The 12,710-nt window shown below is 35.1% G+C and overlaps 2 protein-coding genes across 3 annotated transcripts in view; one reads left to right on the forward strand and one right to left on the reverse strand.

Moving 5' to 3' along the window:
• pde9aa (phosphodiesterase 9aa) overlaps positions 1–1,087 on the forward strand; it is a 37,199-nt gene extending 36,112 nt beyond the window's left edge. For both annotated transcript variants that reach the window (XM_083537781.1, XM_083537782.1), the window contains one exon: positions 977–1,087. The gene's annotated coding sequence lies outside the window, so the exon portion shown is untranslated. The remainder of the gene's footprint in view (positions 1–976) is intronic.
• Positions 1,088–1,104: 17 nt separating this feature from the next.
• On the reverse strand, positions 1,105–12,235 carry wdr4 (WD repeat domain 4). Its single transcript, XM_083537793.1, has 11 exons — positions 12,115–12,235; positions 10,333–10,398; positions 9,895–10,041; positions 9,657–9,813; positions 7,906–8,018; positions 7,618–7,678; positions 6,939–7,043; positions 6,545–6,615; positions 4,680–4,866; positions 4,202–4,271; positions 1,105–2,770 (listed from the first exon to the last, which is right to left on the reverse strand). The coding sequence occupies exons 1-11, from the start codon at positions 12,195–12,197 to the stop codon at positions 2,556–2,558; spliced, it is 1,275 nt and encodes a 424-aa protein (XP_083393919.1). The 5' UTR covers positions 12,198–12,235; the 3' UTR covers positions 1,105–2,555.
• Positions 12,236–12,710: the final 475 nt, after the last annotated feature.

A 12,710-nucleotide genomic window follows, 5' to 3' on the forward strand; every position in this document is an offset into this window, starting at 1 on the left:
TTCACTTTCAGATCAACCAATAATCAACTAGTTCTCTAAAATAGGTCAAGGCTGAATCTCGTGAACATTTACTGTAATTGGCGAGTGTTTATAAAAAGAGCAAAACATAGATTTACAATTGTTGAAAATTGATGAATAACTAGGAAATGAACATGGTCGAGAGCCAAAAATAAGGATGCATGCTGGAAGGGTAAGGAGGCAAAATAGAGGAAGAGGAAGAAGAGGCCAGAGACAGACACATTTCAGATTTCAAAATACTCACAATGGTATTGCAAGGGATGATATCTGTTGTGATGTGGATGAAAATCTGAGGCCCGACAGACTGGGACGTCAGGGGGTAGAAACAGATTACACTGTACAGTGCGGCATGCGCAGTTCTGCCTAAAAAGTGTCTCCTATTTTTACCTTTTGGAATTTTAATTTGTGTCTTTTTATTTTCTATCACAATGACATTATATTGTAATTTTTTAGTCAGTCCACTATAGTAAAGAAAAATTAAAAAGTGTGAATCCTCTTACAATCAATATCCCACATACAGTAATGTGTAAATTTGTGCTGTTGAAATTCATAGTTGCCAATTCAGCCTCGTGCATTTTCAATACTTGTAATCCAAAACATAGTTTACATCAAGAAATACTCAAATAAAGCATCGTCATATTGAAAAAATGACTAAACATTTTGACTATCTTGTTCGTAAACAATGATAAAAAGGACTTGGTATTTTGATGGCAATGATACGTTCATCGACACAAATACTTACTTTTGAGAGAAGTACTAAGGATTTGGAGCAAAAAACAGGCTTTTGCAAGAAATCCAATGTGTTGTGCTGTTTGTTCACATTGTTTTGAGAATACATTTACTGATATGCAAATCTTAAGGATGATTCGAGAAATGCTCCAAAGCGACTGAGAAAAACTGTTATTGATTATTTGGGTTTTTTTTATAAATTACCTTATGAGCATTTGTGTATTTTCAGTGTGGACTTCCTACTGATTCTAAATCCAGATCCTGAATGTACAGTAATGTGACAAGCTGGAAAACCTCCCCGACAATCCAAAGCCTCTTTCAGGGAATGTGAAAACACACACACACAAAACATCTGACTTTATTCTATAGATTTTATTTGCCTTGTTATTATTTTGTTATATATAAATATATATATGACATTATTCAGACTGTACAGATTTTTTGTCATTTTTGTCCTTTATTACAAAAATAAAGAGTTTTAAGTATAGGTTCTTATAGGTTCACATGATACTTTCAGGTAATACTTTTACAGTGTGTTATATATTGGTAATTCTTTATGTCTAACACGTTAGTTCATTTACCAAGGGTTTGAATTAAAATCACCTCAGTCAGGACCAAGAAATAAGAACAATTTCACAGAAGGATCATCTACTTTTTGGGCCCATTAAAAAAAAAAAAATGGTCCAAATCTTTACATTATTAAAGACAAAGATGTAAAAATCGCTGACATAAAGAAACATCAGCAGTAGCTACAATACATCTGCCATCATTTATTTTATTTTTTTTTTAGAGAGAGAGTTTTTCCTTATAAAAAATTTTCATCAGGTAACATTAAGAATACAAGAAGCAAATTTGCGATTACTTAAGAAGCTCAAACTTTTTTTTTATTTTTATGTTGGCTTTAGATGAGGCTTGCAAATTCACAGTTCAAAGTTCACCAAGTTGAAGTCAGCTGCACCTTTTGAACAAATACGCATGTCCTTTCCTCTTCAGTGAACTGGTTTTCCTGATGGTTGGATTTTATTTGCATTTACTGACTGCTGTTTAGGTATCGGCGTAGAAGGGGGTCAAAATCATAAATGTGTAAATGTTGGCACTCCGAAACAGATTTTTTTGCAACTTTAGTTTTGAAAAAAAATAAATGTATATGACAAATATTTAAGAAACATTAATGACACACAAAACAGGAAACTGTTATCATGTGACAAAATAGGGTTATATATGTTTTCTTCCATTTCAGCTTCTTTTGAATCCAAATCATGACCATTGTAGTTCATCAGTTTTGAATATGTTTAAAAGAAAGATGATTGTTGATTGTTTTTAAAGTCACTACATAACCTACTGAAATTTAACAAGTAGCGATTGTGGGGTTTTAATGAAGCGCGTAGGCACTACAACGATGAAAATAAGGTTATGTCAGCCAGCTCTTTTGGTCTGTTTTATAACAGGTGTGCAGTGGCATCATACTGAACACATAATGTAGCTGAACCAGAACATGCAAAGCTGGCAAGACTGGGAGCTTTCTCACTAGCTCCACCTGCTGGATAAAAATTTTCTGACGTTATATAAACGTCAATGACTTTCAGAGATTGTATATTTAATCCATATTTTATACAAATTGTAATACAATCTGCGGTGTTGAATTCCACCTCGGGGCAAAACAATTGCATTCGGTAAAAGAAAGAAACAAAAACAAAACATTTATTTTAAAATATCAATCTTTGCACATTTTTCCAAAATATAAGAGGATGAAATCTGAATGAAGAGGATTGTCCACCAAAAAATCCTGTCTTATAAAAACAGAAATTCTAGCTCTCTGAGCTCTGTTTTTGAGCTCCGTCTCCGCTTTGATTCTCCGCCTTGCTTTTTTTTGCTGCACCGTTCGATTGGCATGCTGCTCTCTTCTTTCCTCCCTGCTTGCTCTGCTGCTGCAGTCGTTCCTTCTTCTTCTCCAAATATGAAGCCATGTTGTCAAAGTTCACCTTGTAGAGGTGCTTGAAGCGACTCTCCATGCCGACAGAGTCTGAGAAGGAACATAAGTATACTACTATATAAGTTTCTGTATCATAAATTAGTCTCTGAAATTGCACTTTGAGATTGTGAGGGAAGTTTCAAACTCAAAAGTTCGGCTCCTCTCAAGTTTAGTTCTTCTGTTGCGGCCTGAACTACAGTCAGAGCAGCTTATTAGATACTTCATGGATCTTCAACAACATTGTGCTTATATCTCTTATATCAGTGTGTACTCGTCTATACAGTGTAAACAAGGTTGAAGTATATTTTATAGAACTGTATCTGCTTTAATATGAATATTTGCACCAAGTTCAAATGTTTTAATGATTTTAAAATCAGCATATATACACCAATAACCAGTTAGAAGCAGTTTACTGGTATAGAGATCATCATGATTAACCAGCAGTTACCTTGAGTTTTTAAATTATAAAGGTAAAGAAACCATGATATTAATAATTAATAAACTACAAAAGACTTATAGCAACAAAGTAAGTTACGTGTGAATTGATGCTTACTATATATTAAATCCATGCTGTAAATATAAGTGCATATAAAGTTCCTAAAAGTCAGTAGGAGTAAGACAGAGTACATGTGTGTGAATGAGAGGGAGGGCAGTGGAGTGATGCGGTTGCAGAGAGAAGAGGTGGAGAAGGTGGAGGAGTTCAGGTACCTGGGGTCAACAGTGCAAAGTAATGGAGAGTGTGTTAGGGAAGTAAAGAAAAGAGTGCAGGCAGGGTGGAGTGGGTGGAGAAGAGTGACAGGAGTGATTTGTGATAGAAGAGTGTCTGCAAGAGTGAAAGGGAAAGTTTATAGGACTGTGGTGAGACCTGCGATGTTGTAGGTTTAGAGACAGTGGCATTGAGTAAAAGACAGGAAGTGGAGCTGGAGGTAGCAGAGCTGAAGATGTTGAGATTTTCGTTGGGAGTGACGACGATGGACAAGATTAGAAACGAGTTTAGTAGAAGGGAAAAATGTCACACAACTGACTCACAGGCCTTTCTTCCAGTCATCCACTGTACAATTCTTGTGTGTTTTTTTTTTTCGAGTTGCATATAAACAAAAGAAACATAAATGTGTCTCAAAAACCATAAAAGACGGTGCTTCCAAACTTTTAACAGGTGCTGTATGTTTCTCAAATTAGAAACTACAAAGAAACGTATTCAACTCTGGTCTTTAGGTTGAGATAAAATCAACATTTGTTCAGAATTTTGCAAACAACCCACAAGTGTTGGTATTTGTGTGTAATTATGTTGGTGAATCATTATTCTATAGCTTATTTGGTTTATCAATTCAAAACCCAAATTACTATTATATCATGACATTGTATTAATCTTGCAAAAATTAAAAGTAACTTATGTAAAATAGGGAGATGAAAAACAGGCATGTTATAGGACAAACAAAAGTTTATGCCAATTTTGGGGGAATTTCGCATAATACAACTCACCTTTAAAGAGCTCCCACTGTGTGCGCAGTGTTTCTGATACCTTCTGCAGATCAGGGCTTTCTGACTCACTCTGCAACACACACACACACAGAGACACACACAGAGACACACACAGAGACACACACAGAGACACACACAGAGACACACACAGAGACACACACAGAGACACACACAGAGACTGTTTTGAGGGAAATTATTTTCAAGAATATTCCACTTGACAGCTGTTCACAAAGAAATCTCTGACCTTACACAGTAAAATGTCAAGCCTTTGCTAACATAGTAAAGAAAGATTTTGAATATGTGAAAACCACCTACTGTTTCCAAAATGTCATCTTATTCAATGTGACTTGAATTTCCATTAGTAACGTCGGAAGAATAAATATCAAGCATTCTTTTTCCCATAATTGGAAAACCAGTTTCCAGGTTTTTCATGTGAACTGATAGCTGCTCGCGTAAGTGTTTATACACACACACATACCTGCCAGCACTTCTTTCTGTGTGTGTACAGAAGTACATTTGTGTCCTTGTTCTGTAGTAAGACCCAGAGTCGCCCCTGAGGGTCGAAGGTCATATCCCAGGGATTTTGAGGCAGATCGATTGTCTCAGTCGGAATTAAGAGCCTATCAGATCCTTCCTCCACTGCAAACAGCTGAATGGAGGAAAAACTTGAATGAAATTGGAAAAAAAGAAAAAAAAAAGAAAAACATTGTTGCGATTAGAAGATGCACAACAAATCCTGTTAATCGGTCACTGACTGTGTATTCATGCACATTAATAATTTGATTATTAACCGATTTTAGCAGTTAAGGTTAATTAAACAGGTCATATTATCCTAAATCTGGGGTCCCCAGACTTTTCTACACGATAAACCAGTGTTGTTTTTCAAAACAGACCAGCTGGTGGGGTGTAGAGGAGTTGGGGGTTGTTTGCACATTTCAGACATTAAGCAAACTTTCAAGGGATGTTCTAAATGGCGTATTTTAATTTGGATAGTGGTTATTAAAAGGCAAAGTGCACAATAAATTAGGGCTGAAATTCCTAGAGTTCCGTCTTTTTTCCCCTCTCGCAATTGTGACCTAATTTCCAAATTTATTCTGCCAGTTCAGAGTTTTTTTGTCTCGCAATTCCGACTTTTTTTTTAGCCAGTCGGGCAGCGTCACCTCCTCTGTAGTGCCAAAAAGCCTCTGAACCCTGGAGAGAACTCTGTCTAACAATCAGCTCTGGAGGAGACGGAACAAGACAGAAGAAGCAGAGGAACCTCGTTCACACATCAACAACTTCAAACTTCAGACACACAACATGGTTACCGGTGGAGGAACCAGAAATGTTGGCTCTTTATGAAAAATAAAGTCCCAATTGTGAGAGGAGAAAATTCAGAATTGTGAGAACAAACATCGGAATTCGAGGAATCGTTTCAGCCCTAATTTATTGTGCACTTTGCCTTTTAATAAACACTATCCGAATCAAAATACAGCAAATTTCAAACTTTTTTTTTTTTTTTTTTTTTTTGTGGAAACGGGCCTCTGTAGGATTCAGGTCAAAGAAAATGACAGAGATGTAAAGTTTAATTTAAAACTACTTTTTTTTTTTTTTTTTTTTTTGGAGTAATCTGAAATTTCTTTTTATATTTGTATTTATAATTTTTTTTATTTGTATATTTGTATTTGCATTTTGATGCAATATGATGTTATTAAATGCACTAAATGGGTTTAGTTTTCACAGATATTCTTGTGTGCAAATTCAGCAATAAAATGTTAATTTCTCTAAAAAGGAAACAAACTACTTGTTCGTTTTAAGAGACCTGTCTTATTCTCTCTTGTATATTTATTTGCTCTTTAATAAATAAAGAAAAAATACTTCTTAACCAATCGGTTGAATACTCAAATACTAAAATAATCTATAGCTGCAGCCCTACAATAAATATTAGTGTCATATCTCGAGATTATTTTTCCCCAGGACGTTCCTGAAGCAACTCTTCCAAAGCCAATGGTTGCAAGCCAGTGGTTGGGGACCTCAAAATCATTAATTTAAGCAATTATTTTTTAAATTTACACATATTTACTTTTGATAAACAAAAAAAAGGAACTACTGCCTCACTTTATACAGATTTTATTATCCAAATACTAATGCTACTGACGGAAATCTGATTACTAAGTGCCACAGATCTGAAGTTCCCTATTAACTGATTACTCCATGCATTTAATTTAGCAAAAATCTGATTTACTTACCTAAATTTTTTGCTTATTTATATACAGATAAGAACGTGCTTTATTAGAGTTAGCATATACATTTAGTTTTGCTAGACAGTATGTTCTGCGCTGGACAGAGTAAAGTGTAACACACCTCTCACACTGCACAGCTACATGGCGTCCATCCGGAGAGCTGATGATACGACTCACAGCAAACCTTTGTGGCTAAAAATCACAACAGGAGCAAGTCATATTGGAACATCTTTCATCAATGTAATTACATTTAATGCCGTGCTCATTAGCATACAGATATTCTACAATAAAAGAAGCAAGAATATCGTTATTTCATCATTAATGTATTATTAAATTATACTTTAATAAATTCCTATTCAAAATCTTGTCTGTGTCCACACTCTAGTATTATATAGTGTTACATAGATCAAAATCTGAATTGCAAATAATTATAATCACTGAGACTTAGATCACTAAGAAGAAGGTGATTGATGTGCAGGTTAATACCATTTCAAAATATAAAAACAAATCAAAACCTTATCGCTGTCTGTGTCAGAGCCCTGTGACATGCCCCGCTGCTGCAGGTCGATGCTCTGTAACTGCCTGCCGGACTCGTAATGCCAAAGCTTCACTGTGCCATCCTGCCAATGCAAAAGAAAAAATTATAAAATAAAAAAAAATACTAAAATAAGAATTATGTATCATGTGCTGTTTGATTGTGGAATTGAACTTCTGATAAAAAAAGGTTGTAAGTTTTAAGGCCTTTCACTCTCAACTGCTCAGGTGTATAAAAGGCATCTGTCAAATTCTGGAAGTGTAACGCTGATGAACGTGTAATACAATATACTCTAGGTGTTCAAATACATGTGCAAGTGCAAGTATACACAGTATTTTAGATATAACTTTCATGTTCTGTTCATATTAAAATGACCATTTTACACTGTGTATTCAGTCATTCATTCTTTCTGGTCTTTCTAATTGCTTTATCCTGCTCAGGGTGGCAGTGGTTTCATAGACTAGACTGAAAACATAGGATGAGATGCATAAACAAACCCTAAATGAGACACCCAGTACATCAGAGGACTCCATGCACACACATTTACTGCTTTTGTCTTAATTTTTAGAACATGTTTTTTTTCTAAATATGATAAACAGGGATTTAATTCTCAGTGACATTTCCTTAATCACTTCTTTCAACAAATACATATATCCTACCCCAGAGCCGGAAAGAAGCCATTCAGGATGTCTGTCTGGAACACACAGCGCGCTGACAAACCTGAGAAAAACAAAAAAAACAAGGAAAGTGTAAAACTGAAGGAAAACACTTGTGCGTTAGTGGGTTCATTAGCGTTTTTTTCCTCAAGCCTTTTAACCTTTAACTAGAAATTAGCATAACACAAGGATAGTAAACAACAAAAACACATCTGAGAGGATTGTATTTTTTATTTAATGACATAAATTAAACACAAAACTGAAAGAATTTTCAAATGAATATGTGCTTACTCTGAGTGCCCCAGACAGAAGGCCTGAATGTTGTATGAAGATTTGCTCAGGCTCACTCTGATCTTCTCATCTCTGTCTGCTGTGATGATGTACTTATCATCTGGAGACAAAGCCTTCAGGAGAGAAAGAAGACAAGGAAATCTTAAGGATAATGTCGGATGTACTACAATTTCTGCTTTTCAAAATTAAAGTGCATCGTGGGAGAGTTGTGAAAAGTACTTTCGTTCATAGTTTAAAACACTTGCGAATGTAACATGACATGGACAAGGAATAAAACAAAAAGCAATCTACAAACCAATACTGGAGACTCCTTTATTCCTCTCATAAAACTTTATCAAATTAGTTTGAACATATTTTTATTATGTGTTAATGAAAGTGTGTTGTCCCAATAGAAAAGAGAGTGGATTAGAACAAGTGTATTAATATTAGAATGTTATTTGTCAGAAGTGTAAAAAATTAAACAGGCTTCTGTCAGTACTGTATTTGGAAATCAATAGTCTGCACTTATAGACAGAAAAAGGTTGAAGAACACATTTTACAATAACTATGTATTTTTTTTCATAGCTCCCGTGCCATGAGGCGCATTGGGCGGCAAGGGCCTGATGGCTTATTTGTCATTTCCATTTTGTTATGGGGTCGGGTTGCCAGCCCAACGCCCACCCTCCTCCTTTTGCAGCTGGGATTGGGACCATCCATTACAGAGTTATTTATCCCCATTTCCACAACTGAGCACCCAAGGGGGGTTAAGGGCCTTGCTCAAGGGCCCAAGAGTGGCAGCTCGACCTGTCCAAAACTCGAACCCACAATCCCTGGATCCAAAGTCCAAAGCCTTAAACACTTGTCTACCTTCTCCCTTTATCAAAAGATACCTAACATCAAAGTTACGGCCTAGTAAACAGAAGGAGTACAATTTTAAGAAAATCTCTCAATAAAGTTGTGAGGAAGTATATTAAAATGTATACATATCAACAGTTTCTCTAAACAAAGAAGTAAATTGTTATAATGTCAAATCTATAAATCTGATTAAGTAACAATCTTCATGGTGTATATATGCACAGGTTGTAACAAATTTCAGATCCTAGATTTATACAACCACAAAAACAAAACATAAATATGTTAATTAAAAAATTAATGATTCTAATAAATCTAATAATCCCTCACTTAATTCACAACAGAACATATAAAAACATGTTCCAACTGAGGAAGATTAAGGTTAAAAAAAAAATAAGGTAATTTGCTCCTTGGGGAAAAAAAAAATTGGGACAGGCAAAAAGAAGAGAAACAACTCTTCTTTTAACAACAGTCCATATAAATCTGGGAAACCAGTTACTGGCGTGTTGGGAAAGAATAATAGTTCTATCTGACACGGGATTCTACAGAACAGTTTTCCACTTTGCCTCAGTCTATTTAATATAAACTTTGACCCAGAGAAGACAGCAGCGTTTCTAAATCATATTCACATATAGCTTCTTCTCAACATGATAGAGCTTTAACCTGAATTTGTGGATCACATGGTGAATTGTGTTCACAGACAATGATTTCTGGAAGTGTTTGTGAGGCCATGCAGTGATTTCAATTACAGAATCAAACCTAAAGGCCAGAAAATCCCAGACATTCAATATTGATAGTGTTTCTTTTAGTATTTTTTCCCATTTCTTTGCCCCGTCCCAACTTTTTTATTAACACATGTTCATAGAATTGGATTTCTACAATCTGTATGATGGTTAATTACAATAATAAAAACCACTTACAATGGCCTGTAGCATGGAAAGGTGACCCAGCTTCAGCTCACACGGTTTCTGAGGCTCCAAAACAGAGAATGAATATGCATCTCCAGATTTATCCGCCAGAAGCAGCTCGTCCTCGGCCCGAGTGAACACCAGAGAAGTACACCTGCGTACCACCCACCTGAAGAGAAGAAAAATCAGTATTCGCTGTAAAACCGAACTTTCTGGTCACATGACCTTTATACAGAATACCTGCACAGACCTTGTGCTGATGCACTGCCATGACGGCTGGGTGCGAAACAAAATCAGTCTTTTGTTGTCATCTGTCAGAGCAACATAACGTCCTGACGGTGACAAGGCAAGGGCGAGAATCAGGTCACTTCCTTTCTCCTGAGAACCTCCACCATCACTGTGAAGAAAGAAACACTGTGTGAACATTAACACTATTCAGCTCAAGCTACTCCATTTAATTATGTTTTACATTATACACAATATCTATCAAAGTAATCTTGCTGTGTTTTTGATTATTCCTGAAAAAAAACCAAAGATTTTCTTTATTAAATTATCATGCAAAAGAGTTGAAAACAAACAGGATGTTAAACTGCACCATTCACATACTTTTAATAATTATGTCAGAGTTTACTAAATATTGGCACCTCAATACAAAATTTATAATAGAAACACAAGAATAGTCGGTTACCTTTTGTCAGTGTCGGATTCCTCCGGTTTCTGTTCTGCCTTCGTGCAGTCAAACACAAACGGTTCCCTTTAATAAAGGACACAAAATCACTTTTATAGAAAAGCCAAAAAAATAATCCAGCATGCTTTTTTAATATAAAAGAAAATAACTACAAGTCTGACTATTTTTAAAATCCTGGTTTCTGCTTGGACTCAGAACTGAAACACCTGACTGAACTCTGATCTGAACTGTTAACATCTTCATCAGGTATGCAGATGACACCACCGTGGTCAACAAAAGATCAACAAAAATGATGACTCAAACACATCCTGACCCTCAAAGCCATGAAGACTCAACAGCTCCCAGAAATCAAAACAGCAAGAGACAATTCCCTGTCTACGTCAATGAAACTGAAATAGAGCAGGTCTCCAGCTTTAAGTTCTTGGGATTCCACATCTCTGAGGATCTGTCCTGCTCTAGAAGGAATGTGCAACAGCATCTATTCTTCTTGATGAGACTTAGGAAAGTTCATATATATAATCTGTATATACACTGTGTATAAATCTTATACATATGAACATACAATGTACACAGGGGCGTAGCCATCATTTCAAAAGTGGGGGGGACGAAATGTCTAATGTTACCTGTTTTTTTTTTTCTTTTTTAGTTAACCCTTGTGTAATTGACAGGTTTTATTTTTAATCATAATTTTTTTGCTTTATATGCTTTATGATTATATAGGATTATAAAACAGAAAGATAGAAAGAAATACAACAGCTTGCCACTGGGACAGTACCTTTAAAAGGACATCTTTATATCTTATTTACCACAAAAATGTATAGTTGTACAATAAGGTACACATTGGTACTCTAAGGTAGTAATGTGTACCTTTTTGAGTATAAAGTACAAAGATGTCCTTATAATGGTAGTAAGAGTATATTGTTTACATATTTCAAATTGTAGTTTGTGTATGTACAGTACATGGCACACAGTAATGGAGACTTGCACATTCAAATAATACGTCATTTTGTTCTATTCTACAGTCCATGTTTCAGAAATAAAACAAGTCATTCAAAACAAACTATTGAAAGAAAATATGTATTGAACTCAACATGTCAAGACCCGATATCAATTATACAATGAGATGAAATACACATTTAGTGTCACTTATTTTAAGCTTCCTGGCTGGTTTGTTTAAAAGTAGTAGTAAAAAAGGTATTTTCCTTAAACTACCTTCAAAACTTGATAATTATTCAACAAGAGCAACAGGCAGAGTTATTAAACATTGTGCAATACAATTCGGATGCCATATGCCAACTTACACTGCTTGACTTTTCTGTTAAAAAAAAATCGTTTTTTGCCGTTTTAAGCTCATCGGAACCGAATGTTGGATCGCGCGCGGGACCGCGGATGCGACTCGAGCTACAGTACTGGGACGTGTTATGATGACGTGACAAGTGACTGATTGCCAAGGATACGTGAACGTCATGTATAAACCATCTTGTCTCTTTGAATTTTAAATCACTCTGCATTTATATACATTGCTCCATTAAAACCTCAACATGTCGTGAACACAATTCTCCACAAAAAAAAGTGAGGGGGACGAATTTACTTCTTATAAAACCCCGCGTAATCTACGCCCCAAAATGTACACAACTCATATCGCATGTCAAAATCAGTCCTGATCATCACCAGGAGGAAGATGAAACCTAATTTATTTCCGACTTGCATAAGTAGATTTTAGGTTCATATTTACACTTTACCCTGAGACTCATATCTGAGACACAATCTGAACAATCAGACCTGTTTTCTTTGATATCCACAGCTAGTAAATAATGCGAGCTGCTCATCACCAGCCATTCTCCCGCACAGCACACAGCAGCCATAATCGCTACTTACTCACGTGGTAAGAGCCGGTCGCATATTTAATACGTCATCCATATGAATGGACTGACCTGCGCTGTGATTGGTCAATGATCTTTATAGCTACACTGCTCATTTAATAATAGAATTACATTCATAAACTGAACACTGACAAACATAAAACTATATAACAACTAAGAGAATCGTATGTTTGTGATAAGAATTTAATACAACTGAATAGTCAAACGGAAGAATCATTCGAGTTAAATTGCAGGATTTGGGAATAAGGTTAAAAACATTAACCACATCATTTTATTTTTTAATATGTTTTTTAAACTTGTAAAAAAATGTTTTTCATTTAAAAAAAAATAAAGAAATAAACAAACTAAGGATTGTTATATATATATATATATATATATATATATATATATATATATATATATATATATATATATATATATATATATATATATATATATATATATATATATATATATATGGCAACCCTTCAAATATATCCTGTATTGTTATTACAT

Source organism: Silurus aristotelis (assembly GCF_946808225.1).
Source record: "Silurus aristotelis genome assembly, chromosome: 3".
NCBI classification, from domain to species: Eukaryota; Metazoa; Chordata; class Actinopteri; order Siluriformes; family Siluridae; genus Silurus; species Silurus aristotelis.

What these genes read in the sequence shown, in the direction of transcription:
- wdr4 (XM_083537793.1), bottom strand. Translation starts at nt 12,197, where the DNA reads ATGGCTGCTGTGTGCTGTGCGGGAGAATGGCTGGTGATGAGCAGCTCG. An exon ending in TTTCCATGCTACAGGCCATT is followed by an intron (nt 8,019 to 9,656) that starts GTAAGTGGTTTT and finishes TCTCTCCTGAAG; the next exon opens with GCTTTGTCTCCAGATGATAA. An exon ending in GGCTTCTTTCCGGCTCTGGG is followed by an intron (nt 7,044 to 7,617) that starts GTAGGATATATG and finishes TTGCATTGGCAG; the next exon opens with GATGGCACAGTGAAGCTTTG.